This window comes from Oryctolagus cuniculus, chromosome 4 (assembly GCF_051225735.1).
Source record: "Oryctolagus cuniculus isolate XC-2025 breed Fujian yellow rabbit chromosome 4, ASM5122573v1, whole genome shotgun sequence".
In the NCBI taxonomy this organism is placed as follows: domain Eukaryota; kingdom Metazoa; phylum Chordata; class Mammalia; order Lagomorpha; family Leporidae; genus Oryctolagus; species Oryctolagus cuniculus.
Genome location: NC_142870.1, coordinates 63,951,154 through 63,975,359, shown reverse-complemented (window position 1 = coordinate 63,975,359; position 24,206 = coordinate 63,951,154). Strand labels below are relative to the sequence as shown.

General features: G+C 39.2%; 2 protein-coding genes across 8 annotated transcripts in view; one reads left to right on the top strand and one right to left on the bottom strand.

Annotated features, from left to right (window-relative positions):
- The window catches only part of LOC100354450 (myosin-15), a 110,389-nt gene that overhangs the window by 43,508 nt on the left and 42,675 nt on the right, over nucleotides 1-24,206 (top strand). For all 4 annotated transcript variants that reach the window (XM_070072033.2, XM_089330724.1, XM_089330725.1 and 1 more), the window contains 5 exons: nucleotides 1,599-1,717; nucleotides 4,733-4,929; nucleotides 8,140-8,489; nucleotides 13,456-13,580; nucleotides 21,074-21,189. In XM_070072033.2, coding sequence (XP_069928134.2) covers nucleotides 1,599-1,717; nucleotides 4,733-4,929; nucleotides 8,140-8,489; nucleotides 13,456-13,580; nucleotides 21,074-21,189 — 907 coding nt within the window. The remainder of the gene's footprint in view (nucleotides 1-1,598; nucleotides 1,718-4,732; nucleotides 4,930-8,139; nucleotides 8,490-13,455; nucleotides 13,581-21,073; nucleotides 21,190-24,206) is intronic.
- The window catches only part of LOC103350560 (leukocyte surface antigen CD47), a 166,636-nt gene continuing 143,310 nt past the window's right edge, over nucleotides 881-24,206 (bottom strand). For all 4 annotated transcript variants that reach the window (XR_011387854.2, XM_008266989.5, XM_089330731.1 and 1 more), the window contains one exon: nucleotides 881-1,804. Coding sequence is in view for 2 of the 4 variants with exons in the window: in XM_089330731.1 (XP_089186857.1) it covers nucleotides 1,739-1,804 (66 nt within the window). In the remaining 2 variants the exon portion in view is untranslated. The remainder of the gene's footprint in view (nucleotides 1,805-24,206) is intronic.

Sequence of the window (24,206 nt, the reverse complement as noted above, 5' to 3'; positions counted from 1 at the left end):
CTAATTATATTATAATGATCATGTAATGAAGCAGGGTCACCCTAATGTCAAGCAACATCTCCGTGTACATGTGCCATAAACTGGATTTTTCTGGTTTGGCTGAGTTCCATTTTATCAGGATAGGTTAAAGGTAAGCTATACCACAAAGTGGGTGGGCTTGGGCTGAGAGCAGGGGTCTTTAGTTCCTACCCTGGAGGAGGGTGTTGCAGCCCTTTCCATGGCACTCACATCTAATTTTCTCAACAGTAAATACTGAACAGTATATATTCCGTATATACTCAACAGGATAACTGAATTCAGAAGAAGATATAAGGTTTTAGCTATATTTTAAAGAAATCTTTTGGATATAGAATGATATAATCTTCAGTATTTTTTTCAGTTTTGCAAAATAATTTCTTTTCCCTAAAAAATAGTTATATTAACATGTTAACACATTGTTTTTATTATTACCTTAGAATTAATATACATTTTATGTTTCTGTTTGAATGTCTAATGCACTATATATTAATTAAAAACCTATACAAATTTTCTTTGGGGTATTCAATAAATTTTAAGCAGAAAAATATTCTTGAGAACACAAAGTTTGGGAAGTCCTACTCTTGAAATTTGTTGCAGCAAACAAGGTGAAGTCATAAATACTGGAGCTTTCAGTGTTGTACTAATTGCACTATAGAATGACTAGCTTTCCTCAGAATTGACTCAGCTTTTAGTATAATTCCTCACAACTATGGCATTTCTGTTGTATAATTAGCGAGATAAATTAAGCAGAAAGGGTAGACTGGAGCTTAATAGAATTACTCTTCTTGTGGCTACATTTCCTACCATTTAATGACTATTTTTTAATATTTAATTCATTCTATAAAGTACATTCACACTAATGTAATTTTCATTAACAATCTTTTATTGGATTGTTATCTTCATTTTACAAATGAGGCAAAAAATTATAATTATATCAAAACCATATAGCCAGATATTGGTAGAGCCACAGATAATAAATTAAGAACACAGCATAAAAGAATGTGTTCTTCAGGGTAAAATTGCATCTGAACCACCTCTACCAACTACTATGTGTGTTCCTGTTTTAGTCACATTTAAGTAAGTTGTCCTGTTTCATCCTTTGCAAAATGGATGAAGGCGACTTCAAAACATGTGGAAAAAGGGAATTAACAGATATGTTTATTTCAGTGCAAAACATTTTAAATCTCTAGGCATTGCCATTTTATAACCTATATTTTCAATGAATTTTTGAACTTTCATACAATACCCCTATTACGAAGAAGTTATGAGAATTAAGATAGATAATAAAGTGCCTAGACGAAGGTTCTCAATAAAATGTAGCTAAAAGTGTCTGTCATTGATGCATACTTACTGCTAAAAATCAGTTTTCTTTTTAGCTCCCTCTTGTGTGTCCTGCAAAGGATCATTACCATTATTTTGTTGATAACAAAACTTTCAGAATCTTCCAAAATATCAAAAATATGTTCATAGGAGTCATCTTTGCTGGCCGTTCTTGTTGCTTTCAATGTGAATAAGTCAAGTGGTACAGGCAATTGTTGAAGAAGACCATGATTAACGTATTTTGTGACATTTTTCTGTAGGTGAACTGCTGAAGAAACTGGAAGACAAAGAAGCTTTGATAAAGCAGCTTTCCATGGAAAAGAGCAGCTTCACTCGGCAAATTGAAGAACTGAGAGGGCAATTAGAAGAGGAGACAAAAGTAATGCTTCTATGATTTCATCTATTTTTGAAAATCAGTAATTGTTTTAAAAAATAGTGTTTGGTGGGTCAGCCTGAGTATCTTCTCCTGTAAAAGAAGAAAGGAAAATGCCTTAGAATTAATGGAGGAAAACCCCTTTTGGATGTTGTAAGTCAGGAATAACTTTGATGATAAGGATATTTCTTAGAGATTAAAAATTGCTTCTGCAGTTTGTCAGATTTAGAGCAAGGAAAGGATGTTTCTTTTCTGAATTATTACCTACACAGAAGATCAGCAAAGCTCTCTGTGGAGTGTGATTCTGAACTGTTCACTAAGAAATAAAATTAAGGCAAATACCAGAATGAAATAAATGGGGCTGAGTTAGCTCGATATTATTTTGACGGTGTCAATAAGGAATAGAAATCAGCCATTTCTATGAGAATATGTTGTTGATAGGTGACTGCAGTGAAAGTGGTCCTTTAAGGTAAAAGTAAAGTAGCTAACATGATGAAGTATTTGAGCCATTGTGTTTAAGATGAATTCTTAGTTCATATACAAGGCATCGTATTTCTACGACCCCAAAGTTACCTCACTTATGGATGACCTATCTCATTGCAAAGGGGTAGTGGGGTCTTTGTTTTTAAATCTTGTATCATTTTCCTTCTTTTGTTTTTTATTATTTTCTAAAAAAATTTAAAGTTACTTCCACTGTTCATCAGGCATTTTACTACATACTTGTCTCATGGTATCTAAGTCTTACCTCAATGATATGTGCTTGGCAGAATTATGTATTTATTCATGAAGAATACAGGGTTCTGAGAAGACAAATAATTTGTCCAAGATCATACAGCTAGAGATGCATTGTGAAAGAGTTTACCCAAATTATTAAATGACTTAGCTTATATATCATAGAATATCTCTGGCTGTCTTCTCAATGGCTTCTAATTGCTCTATAAGGTTTTCTTCATCCAGCTTCAGCCTCCTTCTCTGACCTTATCTCACACATCTGCTGTCTTTGCTAGTTCCCCTCCACTCACCCTGACTTCCGTCATGACTCTTAAACAAGCTTCCATCATTCCTGCCGTAGGACTTTGGTAACTGCTGTTCCCATTACTTATGACCCCTTCCCTCCGTTCTTTGCAGGATTGATGGATGGGAGCCACACATCCTATATCATACCAACATGTTTTATTTTTCTTTTACTGGCATTGGAATCTTTATGTATTACTTTATTTAAAAGATTATTTTGTGTATACCCTTCTTTTTCAAAAAAATTTTATTTTTATTTATTTGAAAGGCAGAGTGACAGAGGCAGGGACAGAAAGTTTCCATCTGCTGATCCATTCCCCGGATGACTGCAATATCCAGGCCGGGCCAAGCTGAAGCCGGGAGCCAGGAACTCTATCTGGCCTCCCACATGGATCACAGGTGCCCAAGAACTTGGGCTGCCTTCCAGTGCTTTCCCAAGTGCGTTAGCAGGGAGCTGGCTCCAATACGCCATGCTGGCATTGCAGCTGGCATCTTAACCTGCTGCCCCACAATGCTGGCCTCACCTCTCCCCTCAATTCTTTTTAGTTTCTTAGGGCAGGGATGTTGCTTCATTTACTTCTGTAAACAGGTGCTCAGTAAGTATTAAATAAGAGGAAAGATCCCAATTTGAACCCAAGGTTATATGATTCTCAGTCTTCTTGTATTGATGCTCCTCACTTATTGTGCAGTGCTGTCAGACTGATACTGCAATAAATTAAATCAGTGTCCTTGGAGTTACATCTACTTAGGGTGATGCTTCTTCCTAATTTGCATAAATGATTCATGAGGACAAGCCAAGGTGCTGATTCTTTCCACTACAGGAGGTTATCTTCTGGGAATGATGCTGCTAGGTTAACCAGACCACTATGTAAGTGACTAAAATGTTCATTAAACTCAGCTCCACTGTCTAATAAATACAAGAGCTATAAGTATACTACAGGTGACTATCCAAATTTAAGTGTATACCAATTAAAATTAAAAACTCCATTTGATCACACATTACACTAGGCACATTCTTAGTGTTCACTGGCCATATGTGATTAGTCATTGCCATAATAGTGTACATATCAAGAATTTTAGTCACTATAGAAAGTTCTATTGGACAGCACTCTTTTACAGTATAAAATTGAGATTTTCACAGGGTTACATATGAAGTAAAAGATTTAGAAAGTAAAGTGGACAACACTGTTTTATAGTGATAAAAACATATTTTCAGAGGTATACACGTGAAGTAAGAACTTATTTTCCTGGGAGCTGACATAGTGGCAAAGCAGGTAAAGCTGCTACCAATGACAACGGCATCCCATGTGAGTGCCATATAGTGTCTCAGCTGCTCCACTTCCAATCCAGTTCCCTGCTAACGGCCTGGGAGAAGCAGCAGAGGATGATCTAATATTTGAGCCCTGCTACCCATCTGGGAGATTTGAATGAAGCTTCTGACTTCAACCTGGCCCAATGCTGGCTGTTGCGGCCACATGGGAAATGAACCAGATGATGGAAGACCTCTCTCTCTCTCTCTCTCTCTCTCTCTCTCTCTCTCTCTGTCTCATCTCTCCCACCAGCCTCTATAACTCTTTCAGAATAAATAAAAATAATCTTTAAAAAATATTTTATTTTCCTTATCAATTAGGTAAGTGGCTAGATTAAATCTAATTCTTTCTAGTTCATGCAAGATCTAAATCTAAGTGATAAATATTTTTCCTTGCTTTCTCTGAGTAACAAGGAAAACACCTTTGGATTTACTATGTTTAGAACTCTAGGCTTATCTATTATTGAAACCCACATAGTCAAGTTTGCATTTCCCTAACAGAACACTGTTCCCTAGTTAAACAGCAACAATTAAATCTATTTTTTCATGTCCCAAATTCTCTCCCTGGTATTGCTGTACTAGGTTCATGTTTGGTTTGAATTTGTGGCAGATTACTCACCTATCTAAAAAAAAATTATTTCACCTTCAATTCTTTGTTCACGTTGGTAGTAACTTTTAAAAATTTGTGCTCCCTACAGTCACAGAGTTCTCTGGCTAATGCCCTACAGTCAGCAAAACGTGACTGTGACCTTCTACGAGAGCAGTATGAGGAAGAACAAGAGATCAAGGCTGAGCTGCACCGGGCGCTATCCAAAGGCAATGCTGAAATGGTTCAGTGGAGAATGAAATATGAACATGATGCCATTCAGAGAACTGAGGAATTGGAGGATGCCAAGTGAGTAGGGCATGGCTACCCTAAACCTCCAGTTAATCACAGGTAGGAGTACAAGCATAATGACTGTGTCTCCAAGGCCTTGTGATATGCACCTAGCAAATCTTTGTTGAGTGCATGAATACATCCAAGACCAGGGTGACAGTCATTGCTGGTAAGAAGCACATACTCTAAATGACCTTAAAAAATCATAATAGAGATTGATAGACTATAAAGAGGTTGTGGGGAAAGAAAGAAGACTAAGAAGACTCTTTTAGGGGGCACAAGGGAATTCCTTGTAAAACATGTGACTTTGAGCTGTGATTGAAAGATTGGGCTGCCACTTAAAAGCTGTACATTGAGAATACCCAAGTACTGGATTCCATGTGCTTACATATCTTAGCTGTTGGTTATTGTGTCTCTGGCCTATAGACCACAAAGTACTCTGAAACTGGACAAGGATTGTTGGAAATGTGTTAACATCTGTCTTCATGCCTTTTACTTTGAAAACAAATCCTTCCCAGATACTCTTAAGGTTAAACCATCAGTTTTATAGACAATGCTGCATAAAGGTTTAAAAACTCTTCTCAGGAACTAGATGTTTGGGACCCAGAAAAATCAACACTTGCTTTCAGAGTTTAGTGCTCAAATGCCTTGCTTAGACATTGAAGAACTGTGTATCTTTGAAAGAGAGCATCAAACTAACCCTCTCCTATTATTAAAGGTTGACTCTAAAGAATGTGTCCCTGGCTTGGTAGCTTGACAAAAATCCAGGGCAGATCAATACATTTCTCATTAACTTCAACCAGAAATAATGATTTTTAGTTCTTCACCTAAATCTTGGAGAGGCATTGCTGTGTACTTGCTGAACAGCTGCTGTGTTTTGTACCAGAATAGGTACCAAGTGATCCATCTCAATATCCACAATAACTTAAAAAGGGTTTTGGAATGACAGATACTAAAAATACCTACTGTAGGTATTTTATAAAAACTGTGGACCACAAAAAAGTGGGACTTTGAATTGAAATGTCTCTTCATATCAAAATATGGCATATGCTTCTAAAGTAAGACTTTGTTTTTCTTCTAACAATTGCAGAATTCAGATGCAATTACTTCCTGTCATTATCTTCGATGGTTTCTTTTTGGAGGATAGAAAAAAGAGAAAGCATATAGGCTACACGGATTTGTTAGAACCAGTTTTGTAATATGTAACAACTAAAGAAAAATAATGGGCAAATATGGCAATATCTGAAAAATGTTTTTTTTTATTTTAAATAAAAAACTGATTTTAAATCAGTTTACCTCAAATAAAGCTTTCTACCACGCATTTCCTTTAAATCACTTCAGTGAAGTAAGCAGCTACCAAAAAAAGTTGGTCTCTTGCTTACTTCTAATTGGAAATTTGAAGATTTACCGGTTTCATTTTCTAGGCTAGAGTTCTTGTGATTAGGTAGGTTAGCAAAATCAAGTTCACCTGAGTCCTAGTTTACTGCTTCTGATACCTAAGTCCTTCAAGGATAATTTAATTTCTTTTAAAAATTTTTGCTTATTTATGTTCACTTTATTTGAAATCTAGATAGAGATTTAGAGAGATCTTTTGTCTGCTGATTCACTCCCCAAATGTGAACAACAGCCACATTGGGCGAGGCTGAGTCCAGGAGCCAGAACTCAGTCTGGGTCTCCCATGTGGATGACAAAAATCTGCTGCCTCTCACTATGCACTTAAGCAGGAAATTGGTTTGGCACTGGAAGAGCAAAGACTGGAATCAGGTACTACAGTACGGGATTTAGGTGTCCCAAGTGGTGACTTTAACTGCTGTGTCAAACACCCACCCCAGGATTTAATTTCTTGATCTCCCACCTCTCCTTACATATTCTAGGAAACTAAGTACATGCTTATATTGTTATGAAGAAAAATAATAGTTGGTATTAAATGGAGAAGAAAATTGCCAGTAAGATGATGTGACCGATTGCTCACTTTAGTCTGTACTTCCCTAATGTTAGCACTGAAATTCCCAAGCCCTGATCAAACACCTCAGTCCTGGTCAAACCAGCAAAAGCATAACTCCTATTTTCTAGTACCAACCTTTCCTAAATTAGTTAAAACACATTAAACTAAGCTTTCCTAAATTAGTTAAAACACATGTAATTATGTTACAAGGCTCCTACTGTCTGAGGTGGGGTAAGGCCCAGAATCTTCTCCTTGGAAAAATGAAGCAAAAAAGTGAAGTGACTGCTTAGAATGCCACTGAGTGAAGAATAATTGTTAAAGTCCAGATTCTTCCTGGATTCTGAGAACAAATTGGTTTTTGCAGGATTCTACCAAAAAGAATATTTATTTTCACATTGCTCTGTAGGGCTAGTTGCTGGTACATGTTAGTTCTTGAAGACATTTTTTCTGGTTAGGAACAGAAGTAGCTTTGATATATACAACAGCTTTCAACTAAGAAGTATAATAAATAAGAATAGAAGTGCCTGAAACTGCAAGCGTATAAGCATCAGAACTTAACTCACCCATTAGAATGTCTATGAGTGCCATATTACGGGGAAGGTGGAGGCAACACTTTAACAAAACAGTCTCAGGATGCTTGATGAATACAGAGAGGGCTATATCACACCACTCCAGGAGCAGCAGGGCCTACTAAGTGAACATAATGATGGGATGGATTTGGGTGCATAAATCTGGGAAGAGGAGCCAAAATGGAGAAGAAATTCAGAGAGAAGAGAGATTTAGGGCATGTTTAGGAGCCACATGATAAGAGGCAAGAGAGAATGAGCAGGAGAGAGCAAGAAAGTGTTCCTTAGAAGCATCAAGGCCGAGGAGCTCTTTACAGACTAATTGTGCCCAAGGAAATTTAAGTGGCTTGCTCTTCTTGGAGTATTCAGTATTGTCTTCTTATTTACTCCATTTCTGATAAAGTCATCAATAAAGTCCATATTGTTTCAGTAAAGTTTTAGGATAAACAAATATTTAAAGAAATTCAGAGATCCTGAGTTCCAAGTCCAGGTTGGAAAAGGGTGGGAAATAAAGAGCAGGTGGATCCAGAAGGCAGAGGATGGTGGTTAGCAGGCGTGTGGCTTCTCTAGCACGGGAACCACTTGTACTTCCCACTGTTGGGCAGAGCTCAGAGGCCGCCCTACTTTGTACCCAAGCACTGCCTTTAATCCAGGGCAGGTATGATGAGCTCTGAAGTGTGGCTTCACTCACCCTTGGGGTTTCCTCTTCCCACTCAGGAAGAAGCTGGCCGTTCGGTTGCAGGAAGCTGCTGAAGCCATGGGGGTGGCCAGTGCCAGAAATGCCTCCCTGGAGAGGGCCAGGCACCGACTGCAGCTCGAGCTCGGGGAAGCCCTGTCTGACCTGGGGAGGGCCCGCTCTGCAGCAGCCCTGAGGGACCAGAAGCTGTGGCGCTCAGACAAGGCCCTCGCCGACTGGAAGCAGCAGCAGGAGGAGTGCCAGGCCTTGCTGGGTGCCTCTCAGAAGGAGGCCTGTGCTCTCAGCACCGAGCTGCTCGAGCTCAGACATGCCTATGAGGACAGCACCATGGGCCAGGAGACACTCAGGAGGGAGAACAAGATCCTCCAAGGTACGGGAGCTCGGGGAGGGCCCTGGCTTCAGGGCGGGGCTGTCTGTAGTGGGCAGAGGGCCCAGCCCTCCACATTACAGTTCCCGTTTTCACTTCTCAAGTTTCATCCTTCTTTGTCTATTTATTTTCCTACAGATGATATTCGTATGAAAGTAAGGCTAGTTTCCCTTCTGTGGCTCTGATTCCTCTAAAAGGACGATGCTCTTAAGAATTTCTTGATATTCAAGTCCTCACAAAGATTTTTCATGTACAGTCATATATCACATAATGATGGGAATACATTCTGAGAAATGCCTCCATATGCTATTTCATCATTGTATGAACATTGTAGAGGGGGCTTATTTATACCCAGATCCTATAGGTCCATTGCTAGGCCATGGCCTCTTATTGAAATAAAAAAAAACACAGTAAGTCGGGCCAGTGCTGTGGCGTAGTGGGTAAAGCCACCACCTGCAGTGCAGGAATCCCACATGGGTGCTGGTTTGAGTCCCAGCTGCTCTACTTCTGATCCAGCTCTCTGCTATGGCCTGGGAAAGCAGTGGAAGATGACCCAAGTCCTTGGGTCTGGCACCCATGTGGGGGACCCGGAAGAAGCTTCTGGCTCCTGGATTCATATCAACCCAGCTCTGGCAGTTGCAGCCATTTGAAGAGTAAACCAGTAGGTAGAAATAGAAAATCTCTCTCTCTCTCTCTCTCTCTCTCTCTCTCTGCCTCTCTGTAACTCTGTCTTTCAAATAAATAAATACATCTGTTTTTAAAGATTTTGTTTATTTTTTGAGAGGCAGACTTACAGTCAGAGACAGGGAGAAACAGGGAGAAAGGTCTTCCATCCACTGGTTCACTCCCCAAATGTGCAATGGTTGGAGCTGGTCCAATCCAAAGCCAGGAGCCAGGAACCTACTCTAGGTCTTCCACATGAGTACAGGGGCCCAAGCACTTTGGTATCTTCCACTGTTTTCCCAGGCCATAGCAGAGAGCTGAATCAGAAGAGGAGCATCTGAGACATGAACTGGTGCCCATATGGGATGCCTATGCTACAGGTGGAGGCTTCGCCTACTGTGCCACAGCACTGGCCCCCTATAAATAAATCTTTTTTTTTTTTTTTTTTTTTTTGACAGGCAGAGTGGACAGTGAGAGAGAGAGAGAGAGACAGAGAGAAAGGTCTTCCTTTGCCGTTGGTTCACCCTCCAATGACTGCCAAGGCTGGCGCACTGCGGCCGGCGCACCGCGCTGATCCGATGGCAGGAGCCAGGTGCTTCTCCTGGTCTCCCATGGGGTGCAGGGCCCAAGCACTTGGGCCATCCTCCACTGCACTCCCTGGCCACAGCAGAGAGCTGGCCTGGAAGAGGGGCAACCGGGACAGAATCCGGCACCCTGACCGGGACTAGAACCCGGTGTGCCGGCGCCGCAAGGCGGAGGATTAGCCTAGTAAGCCGCAGCGCCGGCCCCCATAAATAAATCTTAAAAAAAAATAACAGCACAAGACACATGAGGCTTCTTCTGGCATAACATGGTATAACTGTTTCACAGTAAACTATTTTTATAAATAAAAGGGAATATGAAAAATGACAAATCATATAGTATAGTAAGTACATAAACAGGTCATATTGTCATTTATTATCATCAAGCATTATGTAATACCTTAATTGTATGTGCTATTTTTGGCCCAAATTACACATTTTTTACATAGTTTTCAGCTGTCAATAGATCTTATAATTTGACAGTCATTTGTCTAGCATACACTATACAAAAGGCACTATTTTCTGTACCACTAGTCATTGCTTAATTCTCAGAACAGCCTTTGTGTTAGTTTCCTTATTTGTAAGATTAAGATTATATTAAGACCATATAAGGTTAAGGAACTTGTCCAAATTCACAGGTAGCTAGCACATCTGGGAGTCGAGCCCAGTCAGCTTGGCTGCAGTATATTCACACCTAACTACTTAGCTATGCTATCTGCCCACGTGCTTTTTGGTCCTTTTCATGTCATCTGACCTATCACATGCTTTTTAACAGCTACATAGTGTTTCATAATAAGGTTATTGAACTAGACCTTATTCATTTGACTTTTTAAATACTTATCTATTTATTTACCTATCTATTTGAAAGGCAGAGTGACACAGAAAGAGGGAGAGACAGAAAGAATCTTCCATCCATTGGTCCACTCTCCAAATGGCCACAACAGCTAGGTCTGGGCCAAGCTGACACCAGAAGCCAGGAACTCTATCTGACTCTCCCACATGTGTGACAGAAGCCCTGAGTACTTTGGCCCTCTTCTGCCTTTCCAGGCGCATTAGCAGGAAGCTGGGTTGGAAGCAGAGTAACTGAAATTCCAACTGGCACTCTGATGTAGGATGCTGGCAAAGACAGCAGAAGCTAAATCACAATGCTGACCCCAACCTTAAAAAATTTAGAGCCAATTATTCACATTTACGAATAATCCTCTATTATATATCTCCATGCATTTTTATGCATGTGCAAAAATATTTCAGTAGCATAGATTCCTAGAAATGAAATTCTTGGGTTATAGAAATGAATTTATAAAATTTGATATTACTGCCAATTTATAGCACTTCAAAGAGGCTACAAGGTTATTCCAGCATGGCACTAGTCAGATTTTTGTTACTTTAACTAAAGTACCTGAGATGAGCTTCTTGGAAAGGAAAAGGCTTATTTTGGCTTACACTTTGGAGGTTCACAGTTGGATTGGGATTCCCCTTAGTTTGGCATCTGACTGACAGTGACAGAGCTGGTGTGAAGGCATAATCATGTGATGATCCAGGAGGCAGAGACAGAGAAGCTAGGTTGAACCTGGCTTACGTAACCAACCTTCTAAAAAGAACTACTTTCTGCTGACAAGCCCCCAGTGACACAAAGAACTCCCGCTGGCCCCACCCCATAGTCATCATATTTAGATCCAGTCTCTTCCTTAATCCATCAACCATAGCATTAATACATTAACTTTTTATATAAACCTTTGAAATTTAATTTGTTGCTGAGATTGGGGGCCAAGATTGGGGGCCAAATATAGTGATGTTTATGAAACACATGATAAGGCCCTAGAAACAAGTTCAATACTATTATACTATTGATGGCTTAAATGTGTTATGGGTTGAGCAGGATCTGTCACCCCAAAACTAATGCAAGATGTTTAAACTTGGATGTCTCTGTATTAATGGTTGATGGGTTAAGGGTAGAGACTTTAACTGTGGCAGCTAGCAAGTGGGGCCTGGTGATGGTAGGACGTCTTTAGGTCATGGTCAGGGGGATGCCCTTGGGGGGGTGCCCTTGGAGGATGGTTTTTGTCAGAGGGTTGTAATTTTGGGTAGGAGTTCTGCATAATCGCTTTTTTTCCTGGCTCATCATTTCATGGTTCCTCCACACCCACCAAAACCACCCTTCACCAACGGTGGACTATGGGGTTCCCAATCCTGAACTAATATCTCCAAACTGAAGCAGAATTGCATATCTTCTTTACCAAGAGTTTCCTCTTGAGTATTTTGGTTAAAGTAATGGTGAACAGACCAATAGACGAAATGAATCCTAGTTTCTCTGTTGACCTGTGTAGCCCAAGGTCAGGTGAGAGATGGGCATGTGAGAGGTGCTAGAACAGTATTTAGTTCATTTTACCTGCATTAAAACCACCTGGAGGCCTTTTTAAAACAGATGGTTGGGATCTACCTCCAGAGTTTCTGATTCAGTAAGTCTAGGAGAGGGCCTGAGAATTTGTAGTCTAACAAGTTTTCAGGTGAGACCAATGTTGCTTAAGATCACATTTTTTTCAAGGAAAGAGCTTGGAGATCCAGGATGATTTTTCAGAAGCTCTCCCAGTGATTCTAAGGTGCAGAGTTGAGAAAAACTCTTTCTTGAACTTTCTCTAGAGAATCCTTCTCATGTAAGCAGGGGGCTTACATGAGAAGAATGGTTTATTCAATGATACTTCCCATCTAAGTTGTTTATTTTTATTATTAAAAACAAATCTAGTCCTATCACATCACAGCCCGTGATCTTAGGACCAGAGTATTATGTGGGAACCTCCACTGCCACTGGACTGGGTGATTCCCAGAACTACTTGGCATCTCCACCACATCTCTTAGGCAGTAGAGACTCCCTTCATGAAGAGGCAGACAGGCAGTACAAGAATCAGCTGGCAGAGGTTTTGTGACTTCTGAATGCCTTGCACTGTCAAAGACTTGTACTGAAGAAAGGACGGCTAAAACTGTCAAGTGCTTGAGCTAGAGCAATCCTCTCTAAGCAACCCCACCTTGTGTTTTAAGTATATTCTTCATAGCATTGTTTATAATCTCCAAATACAGTCAAAGTAAATGCCCAACAATTCATGGGTGCACAAATAAATGGTGGTAGTTTTTTGAGAGAAAAAAACAAATTTCATGATTGATGTACACTGGAGCACAATTTGTGTAATACAACAAGCATCTCAACGCTGTGTTTCTCTCTATACAATACATATTGAGCCCTTTCTGATGCTCTGGCCTATCTGAGTCATGCCTTGGCAGAAAGTTATCCAGTTCATGCTTAAGGCTTTTCTCCAAGTGTTGAGTAGTGGGTGACACAATGGCAGCCAGTGGTTTTGATGGCTGTGTACTTATGAGGAGTGTAGGGATTCAGCTCTGTTACTTAAGAGTACTTTCAGGTGGAATCTGGAATGGCTCTGACCAGCAACACCACCATGCAGTTTTGCAGGTTGTCCAATGTATAATACTCGAAGCACCATCCTCACCAATTGCGGTGGTCAGATTTTCGGCAGATAGTTGAAGAGTGTATTGAAGAAGGGATGCTTTTTAAAACCCTACCAGAGGTCCCATATAGGCTACTGATGCCCTGCCAGCAAGTTTCCAAGGGAAGCATTACCATGGTCTGTGTTGGCATCTAGCAACATTGTTGTGACTGATTTCCTGGGTTCCAGACTGAGCGCTTCCACTAACTTTTCTTCTTCTCTTTCCAGAAGAGATTTCTATTCTGAAAAACCAGGTTAGAGAAGGGACCAGGAACTTAACTGAAATGGAAAAGGCCAAGAAGCTGATTGAAAAAGAGAAGACTGATGTCCAGGTGACACTGGAAGAAGCAGAGGTATTAACACTACCCCAGAGAAAAACTTTTCATCAGTGTGATAAAGCATATCTGCCTTCTAGTAATAACAGTAACAACAAAATGGCACTTTCAAGTGTTTATTTGCTATGTGGTAGGCCCTGTGCCAAATGCAGGGTATGCATTGTGTTATATAATCTGCCTAGAATATTGTTACTATTTCACAAATGAAGAAATAGAAGCTCAAAGTGCAGAATAAACAATAGTAAATGCAAATCTTCTGATTACAATGAAAACAGGAACTATGTCTGACTTGTTCAACTGTTTGTCCCCAGTGCTTACCAGGAGTAAGGAACGTGTTCCTGCCTGTGAGCCATACAAGGCCTGTGAAATCATGCAGTCTGGCCCTGCCAAAGCAGCCACAAGCGGGCCTCAAAGTTCAATGAATCTACAGGCAGATAATTTTTAAGTTAATAATTTAAAAAAAATCTTTTAATTTTGAGATAACATTTTTTTTTTTTTGACAGGCAGATTTAGACAGTGAGAGAGAAAGACAGAGAGAAAGGTCTTCCTTCCATTGGTTCACCCCCCAAATGGCTGCCATGGCCAGCACACTGCACCATCCGAAGCCAGGAGCCAGGTGATTCCTCCTGGTCACCCATGCGGGTGCAGGGCCCAAGCACTTGGGCCATCCTCCACTGCCTTCCCGAGTCACAGCAGAGAGCTGGACTGGAAGAGGAGCAACCTGGACAGAATCTAGTGCCCCAACCGGGACTAGAACCTGGTGTGCTGGCGCCACAGGCGGAGGATTAGCCAAGTGAGCCGCGGTGCTGGTCTGAGATAACATTTTTATTTTATGTTATAGTCAAAGGCTTAAAAGCTTAATGCTCTACTAAATAAAGAGATCAATAACAACAACCAAAAAAAAAAAAAAGACCATAGTTCAGCAGAAACAGAGGCAAGGGCAATGAACAAAAATCAAATGAAAAGATGTCAGTTTCACCAATATACAATATACTTTATGATTGTTATGGATGATTAAAACTATATTAGTAGGGCCGGCGCCGCAGCTCACTAGGCTAATCCTCCGTCTTGCGGCGCTGGCACACCAGGTTCTAGTCCCGGTCGGGGCGCTGGATTCTGTCCCGGTTGCCTCTCTTCCAGGCCAGCTCTCTGCTGTGGCCAGGGAGTGCAGTGGAGGATGGCCCAAGTGCTTGGGCCCTGCACCCCATGGGAGACCAGGAGTAGCACCTGGCTCCTGGCTTCGGATCCACACGGTGTGCCAGCTGCAGCACGCTGGCGGCGGCCATTGGAGGGTGAACCAATGGCAAAAGGAAGACCTTTCTCTCTGTCTTTCTCTCTTACTGTCCACTCTGCCTGTAAAAAAAAAAAAAAAAAAAAAAAAAAAAAAAAAAAAACACAACAACAAAAAAAAAACAACTATATTAGTACTATATTATATTAGTAGTACTAATAATTTGCCTGACAAATGTTCAAAACACAGTTTGACAAAATGCTTTGTTTGCAGCAAAAATAGTACACACAGGCAATTCTTTTAATTTATTTTTATTTATTTATTTATTTTTGACAGGCAGAGTGGATAGTGAGAGAGAGAGAGACAGAGAGGAAGGTCTTCCTTTTGCCGTTGGATCACCCTCCAATGGCCACTGCGGCTGGCATGCTGCGGCCAGCGCACCGCGCTGATCCAAAGGCAGGAGCCAGGTACCTCTCCTGGTTTCCCATGGGGTACAGGGCCCAAGTACTTGGGCCATCCTCCACTGCACTCCTTGGCCACAGCAGAGAGCTGGCCTGGAAGAGGGGCAATATATAAGGGTGAATACGCAATATTTGTCTTTCCACCTCCCATTTATTTCACTCGACATGATGTCACCCAGTTACAACCATTTTGATGCAAATGATAGAGTTTCATTCATTTTTATAGCTGAATAATATTACATTGTGTATGTGTATGTAAATCAAATTTTCTTTATCCATTCATTTGGTTCTTTATTCATTCAGCTGATGATGGACACTGGTTGATTCCATATTTTGGTTATTATCAACAGTGTTGCTATAATATGGTGGTACAGGTATCTCTTTGATACAATGTATTCATATCTTTTGGTTATATACCCAGTACTGGGATTGCTGGCTCTTATGGCAAGTCAATTTTAGTTTTTTTAAGAAATCTCCACACTGTTTTCCACAGTAGCTGCACAAATTTACATTCTCACCAATAGCATGTGAGAGTCTCCCTTTCTCTACATCCTCACTAGCATTTGTTGCTGTTTTTGAATTTTAGCCATTCTGATGGGTGAGGTGATATCTCATTGCAGTTGTGATTTGCATTTCCCTGATGGCTAGCGATGTTGAACATTTTTTCCATTTATTTGTTGGTCATTTATATATATTCTTTTGTAAACTGTTGAGGTCCTTTGCCCATTTCCTAACTAGATTGGTTGTTTTTCTGTTGTTGAGTTTGAGTTGCTGATAATATTCCTTTGTTGGATAAGTAGTCTGTAAATATTTTTTTTCACATTTTTTTGGATGTTTCTTCTCTATATTGATTAATTTCTTTGCTGTGCAAAAGCTTCTGAGTTTGATGTAGTCCCATTTGTATAGTTCTGCTTTTGTTTCACATGTTTTTGGTGTGGGGGGGAGGGTGGTGGTCTTACCCAACTAGTCATCACCAACATCAATGTATTGAAGTGTTTCCCCTGCACTTTCTTCCAATAACTTCGTAGTTTCAGAACTTCAATTTGGGTCTTTGATCCATCTTGAGTTGATTTTTATGTATGGTGAGAGGTATGTATCTAATTTCATTCTTCTACAAATATATATATCACATTTACCAGGACATTTATTGAAGAGATTACCCATTCTTCCATGTATGCTCTGGGCACTTTTGTCAAAAGTCAGTTAGCTGTATTTACATGGATTAATTTCTGGATTCTCTATGCTGTTCCATTATCTTTTATTGGATTTTATGCCAGTATTCTGCTGTTTTAATTACTATAGCTTTGTATTATGCTTTGTGGCAAGCATTACTATGCTTCCATTTTGACTTGTTGTTGTTGTTCAGGATTGCTTTGGCTATTCTGGGTCTTTTGTGATTGCACATGAATTTTAGGATTGCTTTTGCTAATTCTGAAAGAATGTCATTGGTATTTTGATAGGAATTGCACTAACTCTGTCGATTAGTTAGTATAGACATTTTTATGATATTTATTCATGTAATACCTGAGGAAGGCATATCCATTTTTTTGCTTTGTTGATGATTTCTTTCAATGATGTTTTATAGTTTTTTTAGTGTAGCAATCTTTCATTTCTTTGGTGAAATTTATTCATAAATATTTGATTTTTGGTAGCAAATGTGAATGGAATTTCTTTCTCAATTTCTCTTTCAGTGAGTTCATCATTAGCATATAGAAAAGCTATTTTTGTGAATGTTTATTTGTAATCTGCAACTTTTTCTTTATCTTATCATTTTCAATAGCTTTTTGGTGGAATGTTTAGGTTTTCCCATGTACAACATCATGCCATCTAAAAGATTGATATTTTGACTTCTCCTTTCCAATTTTGATGCCCTTCATTTCTTTTTGCTTTTGCTACAACTTCCAGTACTATATTGAATAAGAGCAGTGAAAGCCGACAAACTTGTCTTCTTCCAGATATAAGGGCAAATGCTCTAAGTTTTCCTCCAATCAGCATGATATTGGCTGTTGGTTTGTGATATATATATTTAAACAATGCTTCAATCTCATTGCCTGTTATTGGTCTGTTTAGATTTTTTTGAAGATTTAATATTGGTAATTTATATGTGGGAATTTATCAATGTTTGTAAGGTTTTACAATTTGTTAGGATATAGTTATTTATAGTAGTTTCTTGTGATCCTTTGTATTTCAGTTGGTGTGGATTTTAATATCAAATTTTCTTCTCTGATTTTTTCGGGTTATTTTCCTTTTTTTTTTAGTCTGGCTACAGGGTTTTATATTTTGTTTAGCTTCTCAAACAGAAAATAAGTAAAAAGCCTGCCTTTGTTGCTGTTGTTGCTCTTACTTTGTTCGTTTTCAAGTTTCAATTTCATTTATTTCTGCTCTGACCCTTATTTCTAACCTCCTGGTAATTTGGGATTTGGTTTGTTCTTTTTCTAACTTTTTGAGATTCACAAATAGATAATTTGAGAGCTTTCTATTTTTAATGTAATCACTTAATGCTAGAAACTTCCTTCTTACTATTGCTTTTACTGTATCCCATAGGATTTGATAATTTTTTTTTCATTTTCATTTAATTCAAGAAAGTTTTTGATTTCCTTTTTCATGTCTTCAGTGATCCATTGGTCATTCAGTACCATGCTGTTTTATTTCCATGTTTTGTAAATGTTCTATTGTTCCTCTTGCTGTTTATCTCTAGTTTTATTCCTTCGTTGTCTGAGATGATACATGCTTTGATTTCAACCTTTTAAAATTTACTGAGACTTGATTTGTCACCCAATATATGGTCTATCCTAGAAAATGTTCCATGCGCTGATGGCAAGAATTTGTATTCTGTAGCTGTTGGGTGAAATATCCTCTAGATATCTATTAGGTTCATTTTCTCTATAGTATGTTTCAACTCATTGTATTTTCATATAAAATCCTATCGTTGGGCAATGTGATGTCCTCTAGCAAGGATGGCTGTACAGTTGGTGAACTTTGTTTACTTGTTCTCTTGGTTCTCTGGTCATAATGGCTGGGGCTTTCCGAAAATACCATTTCAAGTAAAAGAAGTAATGCATATGCTATAGACCTTAAGCATACTGCAAACAATGAGAAGTATGATTGATAGGGGCATTATAGTCCTATATAATGCTGTTTCATAAATCAATTAGTACCCAAGTCAAAAAGTGAGAATAGATGGGGCTGGTCTTATGGTGTAGTAGGTTAGCCTCTGCCTGTAGTGGGTGCCTCCCATACGGGTGCCAGTTTGAGTCCCACCTGCTCCACTTCTGATCCAGCTCCTTGCTAATGCACCTGGGAAAGAAGTGAAGGACAGCCCAAGTGTTTGGGACCCTGCACCCATGTGGGAGACCCAGAAGAAGCTCCTGGCTTTGGCCTGGTCCAGCAGATGGAAGACCTCTCTCTCTCTCTCTCTAACTCTGACTTTCAAATAAATAAAATAAATCTTAAAAAAAATCTGAGAATGCCATTAAAGCATAGTGTTCATACCATTTGAGACACTAGATAGTAGTACATTCTATTAATATTTTCCTAAATTTTATCTTCAGCCACAACCTAAAACCTTGGACATATACCATTGAATTATATATTTCCTTGTAATCCTTTATGAAGAACTTTATCAATTTTTTAAAAAAAATCCATATAATTCAAATTATCTCAGATAACTTTCTCTAAAGATTTACTTTACTAGTGCATTCTACTGGGTTAAAGGTGACGGCTTTACAATGAGGGCACTCTTCCATTGCCTTGGAAGAAAATACTATTCAAACATTTGTTTTTGATTTATGTTCTTTTACATTGAAGGTGCTGAGAGAACAATGAACAGGCTCTTACATCTGTCTTATCTCTATTTTTAAAACACTACTCAGTTTTACCTTTTTCTTTTCATGTTATGTGCTAAGTATTCGTCAGACCTTAGAAGAGGCTATAAAAATGACTCCTCCCTTCAGATCTTTCCAGAGTTACCTAATAGACCGCATTATGTAGCTTCACTCCTTTACATCATCAGTATCCATGTATTTTTTTTTACTTTTTATATATATTTGGAACAGTCTTTCAATATTTCCTCAAAACTATACTTTCAAAATTGAATCTTTTTTATAACATCCTAGCAATAATTGCCTTGCCCACACAGTATTTAAATAGCCAGAGGTCATGGTGTCTCCCTGTCAAAGCAGTGGTGATAATTACACTGAGGGGCACATGCTCAGTACAAGGGCACTTCCAAAACTGATGGAGATAATATTATATTGATGTAAAAATATTTTTCATAATACATATTTTCTTTTTTTTTTTTTAATTTATTTGACAGGTAGAGTTAGACAGTGAGAGAGACAGAGAGAAAAGTCTTCTTTCCATTGGTTCACCCCCCAAATGGCCACTATGGCCAGAGCTATGCTGATCCGAAGCCAGGAGCCAGGTGCTTCCTCTTGGTCTCCCACGCGGGTGCAGGTACCCAAGCACTTGGGCCATCTTCCACTGCCTTCCCAGGCCACAGCAGTAGCTGGACTGGGAGAGGAGCAACCGGGACTAGAACTCGGTGCCCATATGGGATGCCAGCGCCACAGGCGGAAGATTAGCCAAGTGAGCCATGGCGCAAGCCCCCATAACATATATTTTCAATGAACATTTTGAAGTACCCTCATATATCCAAAATTTATCTGCTTTCTGAGTGACGATATTTGGGTCAGATCCATTTGCTTGCCCTTTGAATTCATTTGCATTTTTCTTTGTGAAGTCCAGAATCAAGTATAAAAGACTCTATGTAGAAATTATTACCTTTCTTTGTTCTAGTTTCTATACTTTTATTGATTCATACCAAAGATAAACTGTGTTAAAAAAATTTAAAAGTTTACATATAATCACAGGCAAGATTTAAATTTTCTAATTAAAAAATGTTTCAGAATTCTAGTTATTGGAGGTGGCATTGTAGTGCAGTGAGCTAAGCTGCCACCTATAATGCTGGCATCCTATTTTGGGGCACCTGTCTGGGTCCTGGCTGCTCCACTTCCACTAGAGCTCCCTGTAATGCATCTGGGAGGCAGCAGAGGCTCATTTGGATTGTTAGACCCCTGACACCCAGGTTGAGACCCAAGTGGAGCTCTGATTCCTGGCTTCAGCCTGGCATAGCCCCAGCTGTTGTGGCCATTTGTGGAGCGAACCAGTGAATGGAAGATTGATATCTCTTTCTAACCCCCCCAAGTCCCCTTTCAAATAGATAAATAAATCTTTTATAAAAATGCTAAAAGAATTCTAGTTCTTGACCTATAAGTGAAATATGGAAGAATGCCAAAGCTCCTAAGTGCAATGATAAACAAAAGTAGTTGTTTGTCTCTCGTCCTGTCCCAATATTAGGGAACTGGTTTGAAATCTACATCAATAGGAATAAAAATCATTTTTCTCTTCAGATCATATAAATTTTTTGCCTTTTACTAAAGAAGATAATATGAGCTGGTAGTGTGGAACATCAGGTTAACCCACCACTTATATGCTGGCATTCCATATCTAAGTTCTGGGTTGAGTCCTAGCTGCCCCACTACTGGTTCAGCTTCTTGCTAATGTGCTCGGGAAGGCAGTAGATGATGCTCCAAGCACTTGAGTCGCTGCAACCCACATAGGAAACCATGAAGGAGTTCCTGGATCCTGGCTTCATCCTGGCCAAGCCCTGGGTGTTGTGGCCATTTGGGTAGCAAACCAGTAGATGGAAAATTTTCTTCTCTATGTCTCTCCACCTTTCAAATAAATAAACAAATCTTAAAAAAAAACTCTTTATTTTCCAAAAATGGATTTCACTTAATGCATTTTGTGTATTTCAGGGAGTTCTGGAAAGGAATGAAAGCAAGATTCTTCATTTCCAGCTTGAACTTTTGGAAGCTAAAGCAGAATTTGAAAAAAAACTTTCAGAGAAAGATGAAGAAATAGAAAATTTGAGGTATGTAACATTATTTTTATGAACAACAGTTTCAAATTTTAAAATGCATCACTGAACAGAATCACGGTGTTTGGCCGCTTTTATGAATTCCTGTCCAAACATTACCAAAGAAATTTAGGTAAATTGACACTTGAATCTTTCTAGCTGTGCTTGCCACTATTAACATAAAGTAATACAATACATACATACAACTGTGGTCAGTTCTTACGATTTTCTTATATTCAAGCAGCTTCTACTCCCTTTTGACACTGAAAGTTACACAGCAATACAAAACAAAATCAACTCTGCAATTACATTTATAAGAACTATGTGTAGTATCTGGGCCTCCTGGTCACAAGACTTTCTGGGGCATCCAAGAAACCAATTGATAATGTTGAACCATGAGTGGAAGGACTAAAATATTGGATTATGTTCATTAAAATTAATGTCACATTTCAGTGAAATTTTCACACACACCCTGCCTGTACCTGTAGTCTTGGAAATAGAAGCCAGGAGCTAAGTTGCTTACTGAATCCCTGTTGAAACAACTGAGACTTGGTAGTCAGGAAAGTGAATTAGCCAAGATTCAGGGGTTGCAGGATCTTCTTATATGTTCATCATGACAAGGTAGTGAATTTAGATGTCCACTTCTTAGCATCTCAGGGACATGAGAGCATAAAATATGCCCTCCAAGTGAAAGAAGGTAGTGAGGTAGATCAGTAAGCTGATATTGGCTAGCACTTCATACTCTAGTTCAAAGGCACAATTATAATGATACAGAATTAACCATGATTATATTATTTATCAGATCTGTTCCTGTAAGTCAATGCTGTGGATCAGCTAGACATATCACTTGGGTTTGAGGTCCAATTGGCAACTTGTTTTCAAAGTGTTTAAATAATTTTGAAAAGAAACCATTGATTTTTTTGAACTGGGTTTTTTCCCATAGCCTGTGTTCAGACATAATTCCCATGGGGTTCCTTTTTAATGAGGATGTCAAGCCAAATCTGGCGCTCTGTGTGCTTTGAGGTACCTGTGCTCTCATTAACTGCCATTTTTTGAGAACTGCCTTTGATGAAGAATTCTGGTCTACTTAACAGACTCTGAGTCAGAGACAAAACCATTGTACCTTGATATATGCTCTTCTTTCTTCTGTGTGGAATAAAAATCAACATCTCATTGGGCAGTTGAAAAAGGAGAAAAAAAAAAAAACAAATCTGATTTCAAATAACATCAGACCAGTATTTCTAAGTAAACTTATCTGAGGAAAAATTCATCCTCAGAGAGGCTAGCTTTCATCAAGTATATCTGAATGTGCTAGGACTTTGTACCACTGATGATAATCTTAGTGCAAGGGAAGCCAGAGAAACAAACAGCTAGGTCTGGGAGATGGAAGAACTGAAAGCAGGCATAAACTATGAAGGGGTAGGCTGGAGGAAGGGGAAGAGAACTACATAAATTTCTTTGTGTGTGTGTGTGTGTGACTCATAATAACTTTTAATAGGTACCTCTAGGAAGGAAAGATGAGTATATTCTACAAGATGTCATGAATGCCATCCTAGGTCCTTACTACTCTGTATGAGTACTAATTCTATCAAAATGTCTGTTCAATAGTTTAATCTGATTTAAAGGCTAGGAGAGGATTTTAAGGGAATTGAACAGAATGCAAGGGGAAAATATGAGCAATACATAAATGTCAGGTAAGTCAGATATCTTTATTGGTCACTTTTTCACTGAGAAAAAAATAGCTGAGGAAGGCTATTTTTTAATCTCATAGTTTTGGAGATTCAAGAGCATGGTGAAGGATTTGATTCAGTGCACCTGTGGGCCCTCTCAGCTGTATCACATCGTGGTAGAAAGAAATGGCAGGGGTGTGTGAGTGTAAGCAAAAGATCACATCTTGATATGGGAATTGAAAGATATTGACTGACAGTTGAGTCTTTTATAACAACTCTTTTGAGAATTAACCAGGGTCCCATGAGAAGTACCTTAATCCTCTTTCAAGGCAAGACCCAACTGACCTGATGACCTCTCAATATGCCCCACCTCCTAAAGGCTCCATATCTTTTCCCAATACTGCCATCTTGGGGGCCAAGCTCCTAACACATAAACCTTGGGGTAAGGGAGATAAACAATATACGAAATGTAGCAGACCTCAAGGAAAACAGGAAGATACTTTAAAAAATCATGGAAAATGGAATTAAGAGACGTTTATTTTGTTACAAAAATGTTTGAAATCTATGCAAAGGTTTTTTCATTACATACATTTTACATGAAGTTTTGAACATCCCCATATTGAGTGAGGTCAAGTCCTATGTACCCATAAACCATTGATATTCCCATAAGAAATTAAAGAGCCTACTAACATAGGGCAAATGAAGTCAGTAAAATCAAGAGAGCAAAAAACAGACTTATAAGCAGACAAAACCATGATAGTGCAACAAACTGTATAACTTATTCATTTCATTCTATGCTGCTGAGCTCTCTGTTGAGAATTAATCCTGAGTCACACCAGCCTGGATATCTATTGGTCATTAAAAAAATTTGAACGATATTTGAGTGTTGGCAGTGTGTGTTATGTGTTTCACCTACTGACACTAATTACACTATATACAATGAGTCTAGTCAAGGCTTCTTAAACTTGTAAGAATGGTGTTATTTTTTACTTCTACAAATAATTGCCATACATAGAGGGAAGGCGTGGCCAATGCAGTCACTGATGGAAGGAGGGGAGGCACTTGGCTGACTGGCATAATCTTCTCCATCCTAGATCCAGGAAGGAAGTCTAGCTTGAAGACCAATGGGTAGCCATAATTGTCATGTAAATGAATCCTTATCAAAAGGCCAATACTGAATTGAGAATAGGTAGATCAAGTACAACCTGAAACTTCAGGGCCACCAACCCTCTCCCATCTATTTGGGCCAAGGTAAAATGTGTCATCACATTAGCCCAGCATCATGACATATCTGGTCAGAATTTTGCTGTTTCCCTAGACACATCCAGAGAGTATATTTTTAGGGATGAGGCACTGAAATTC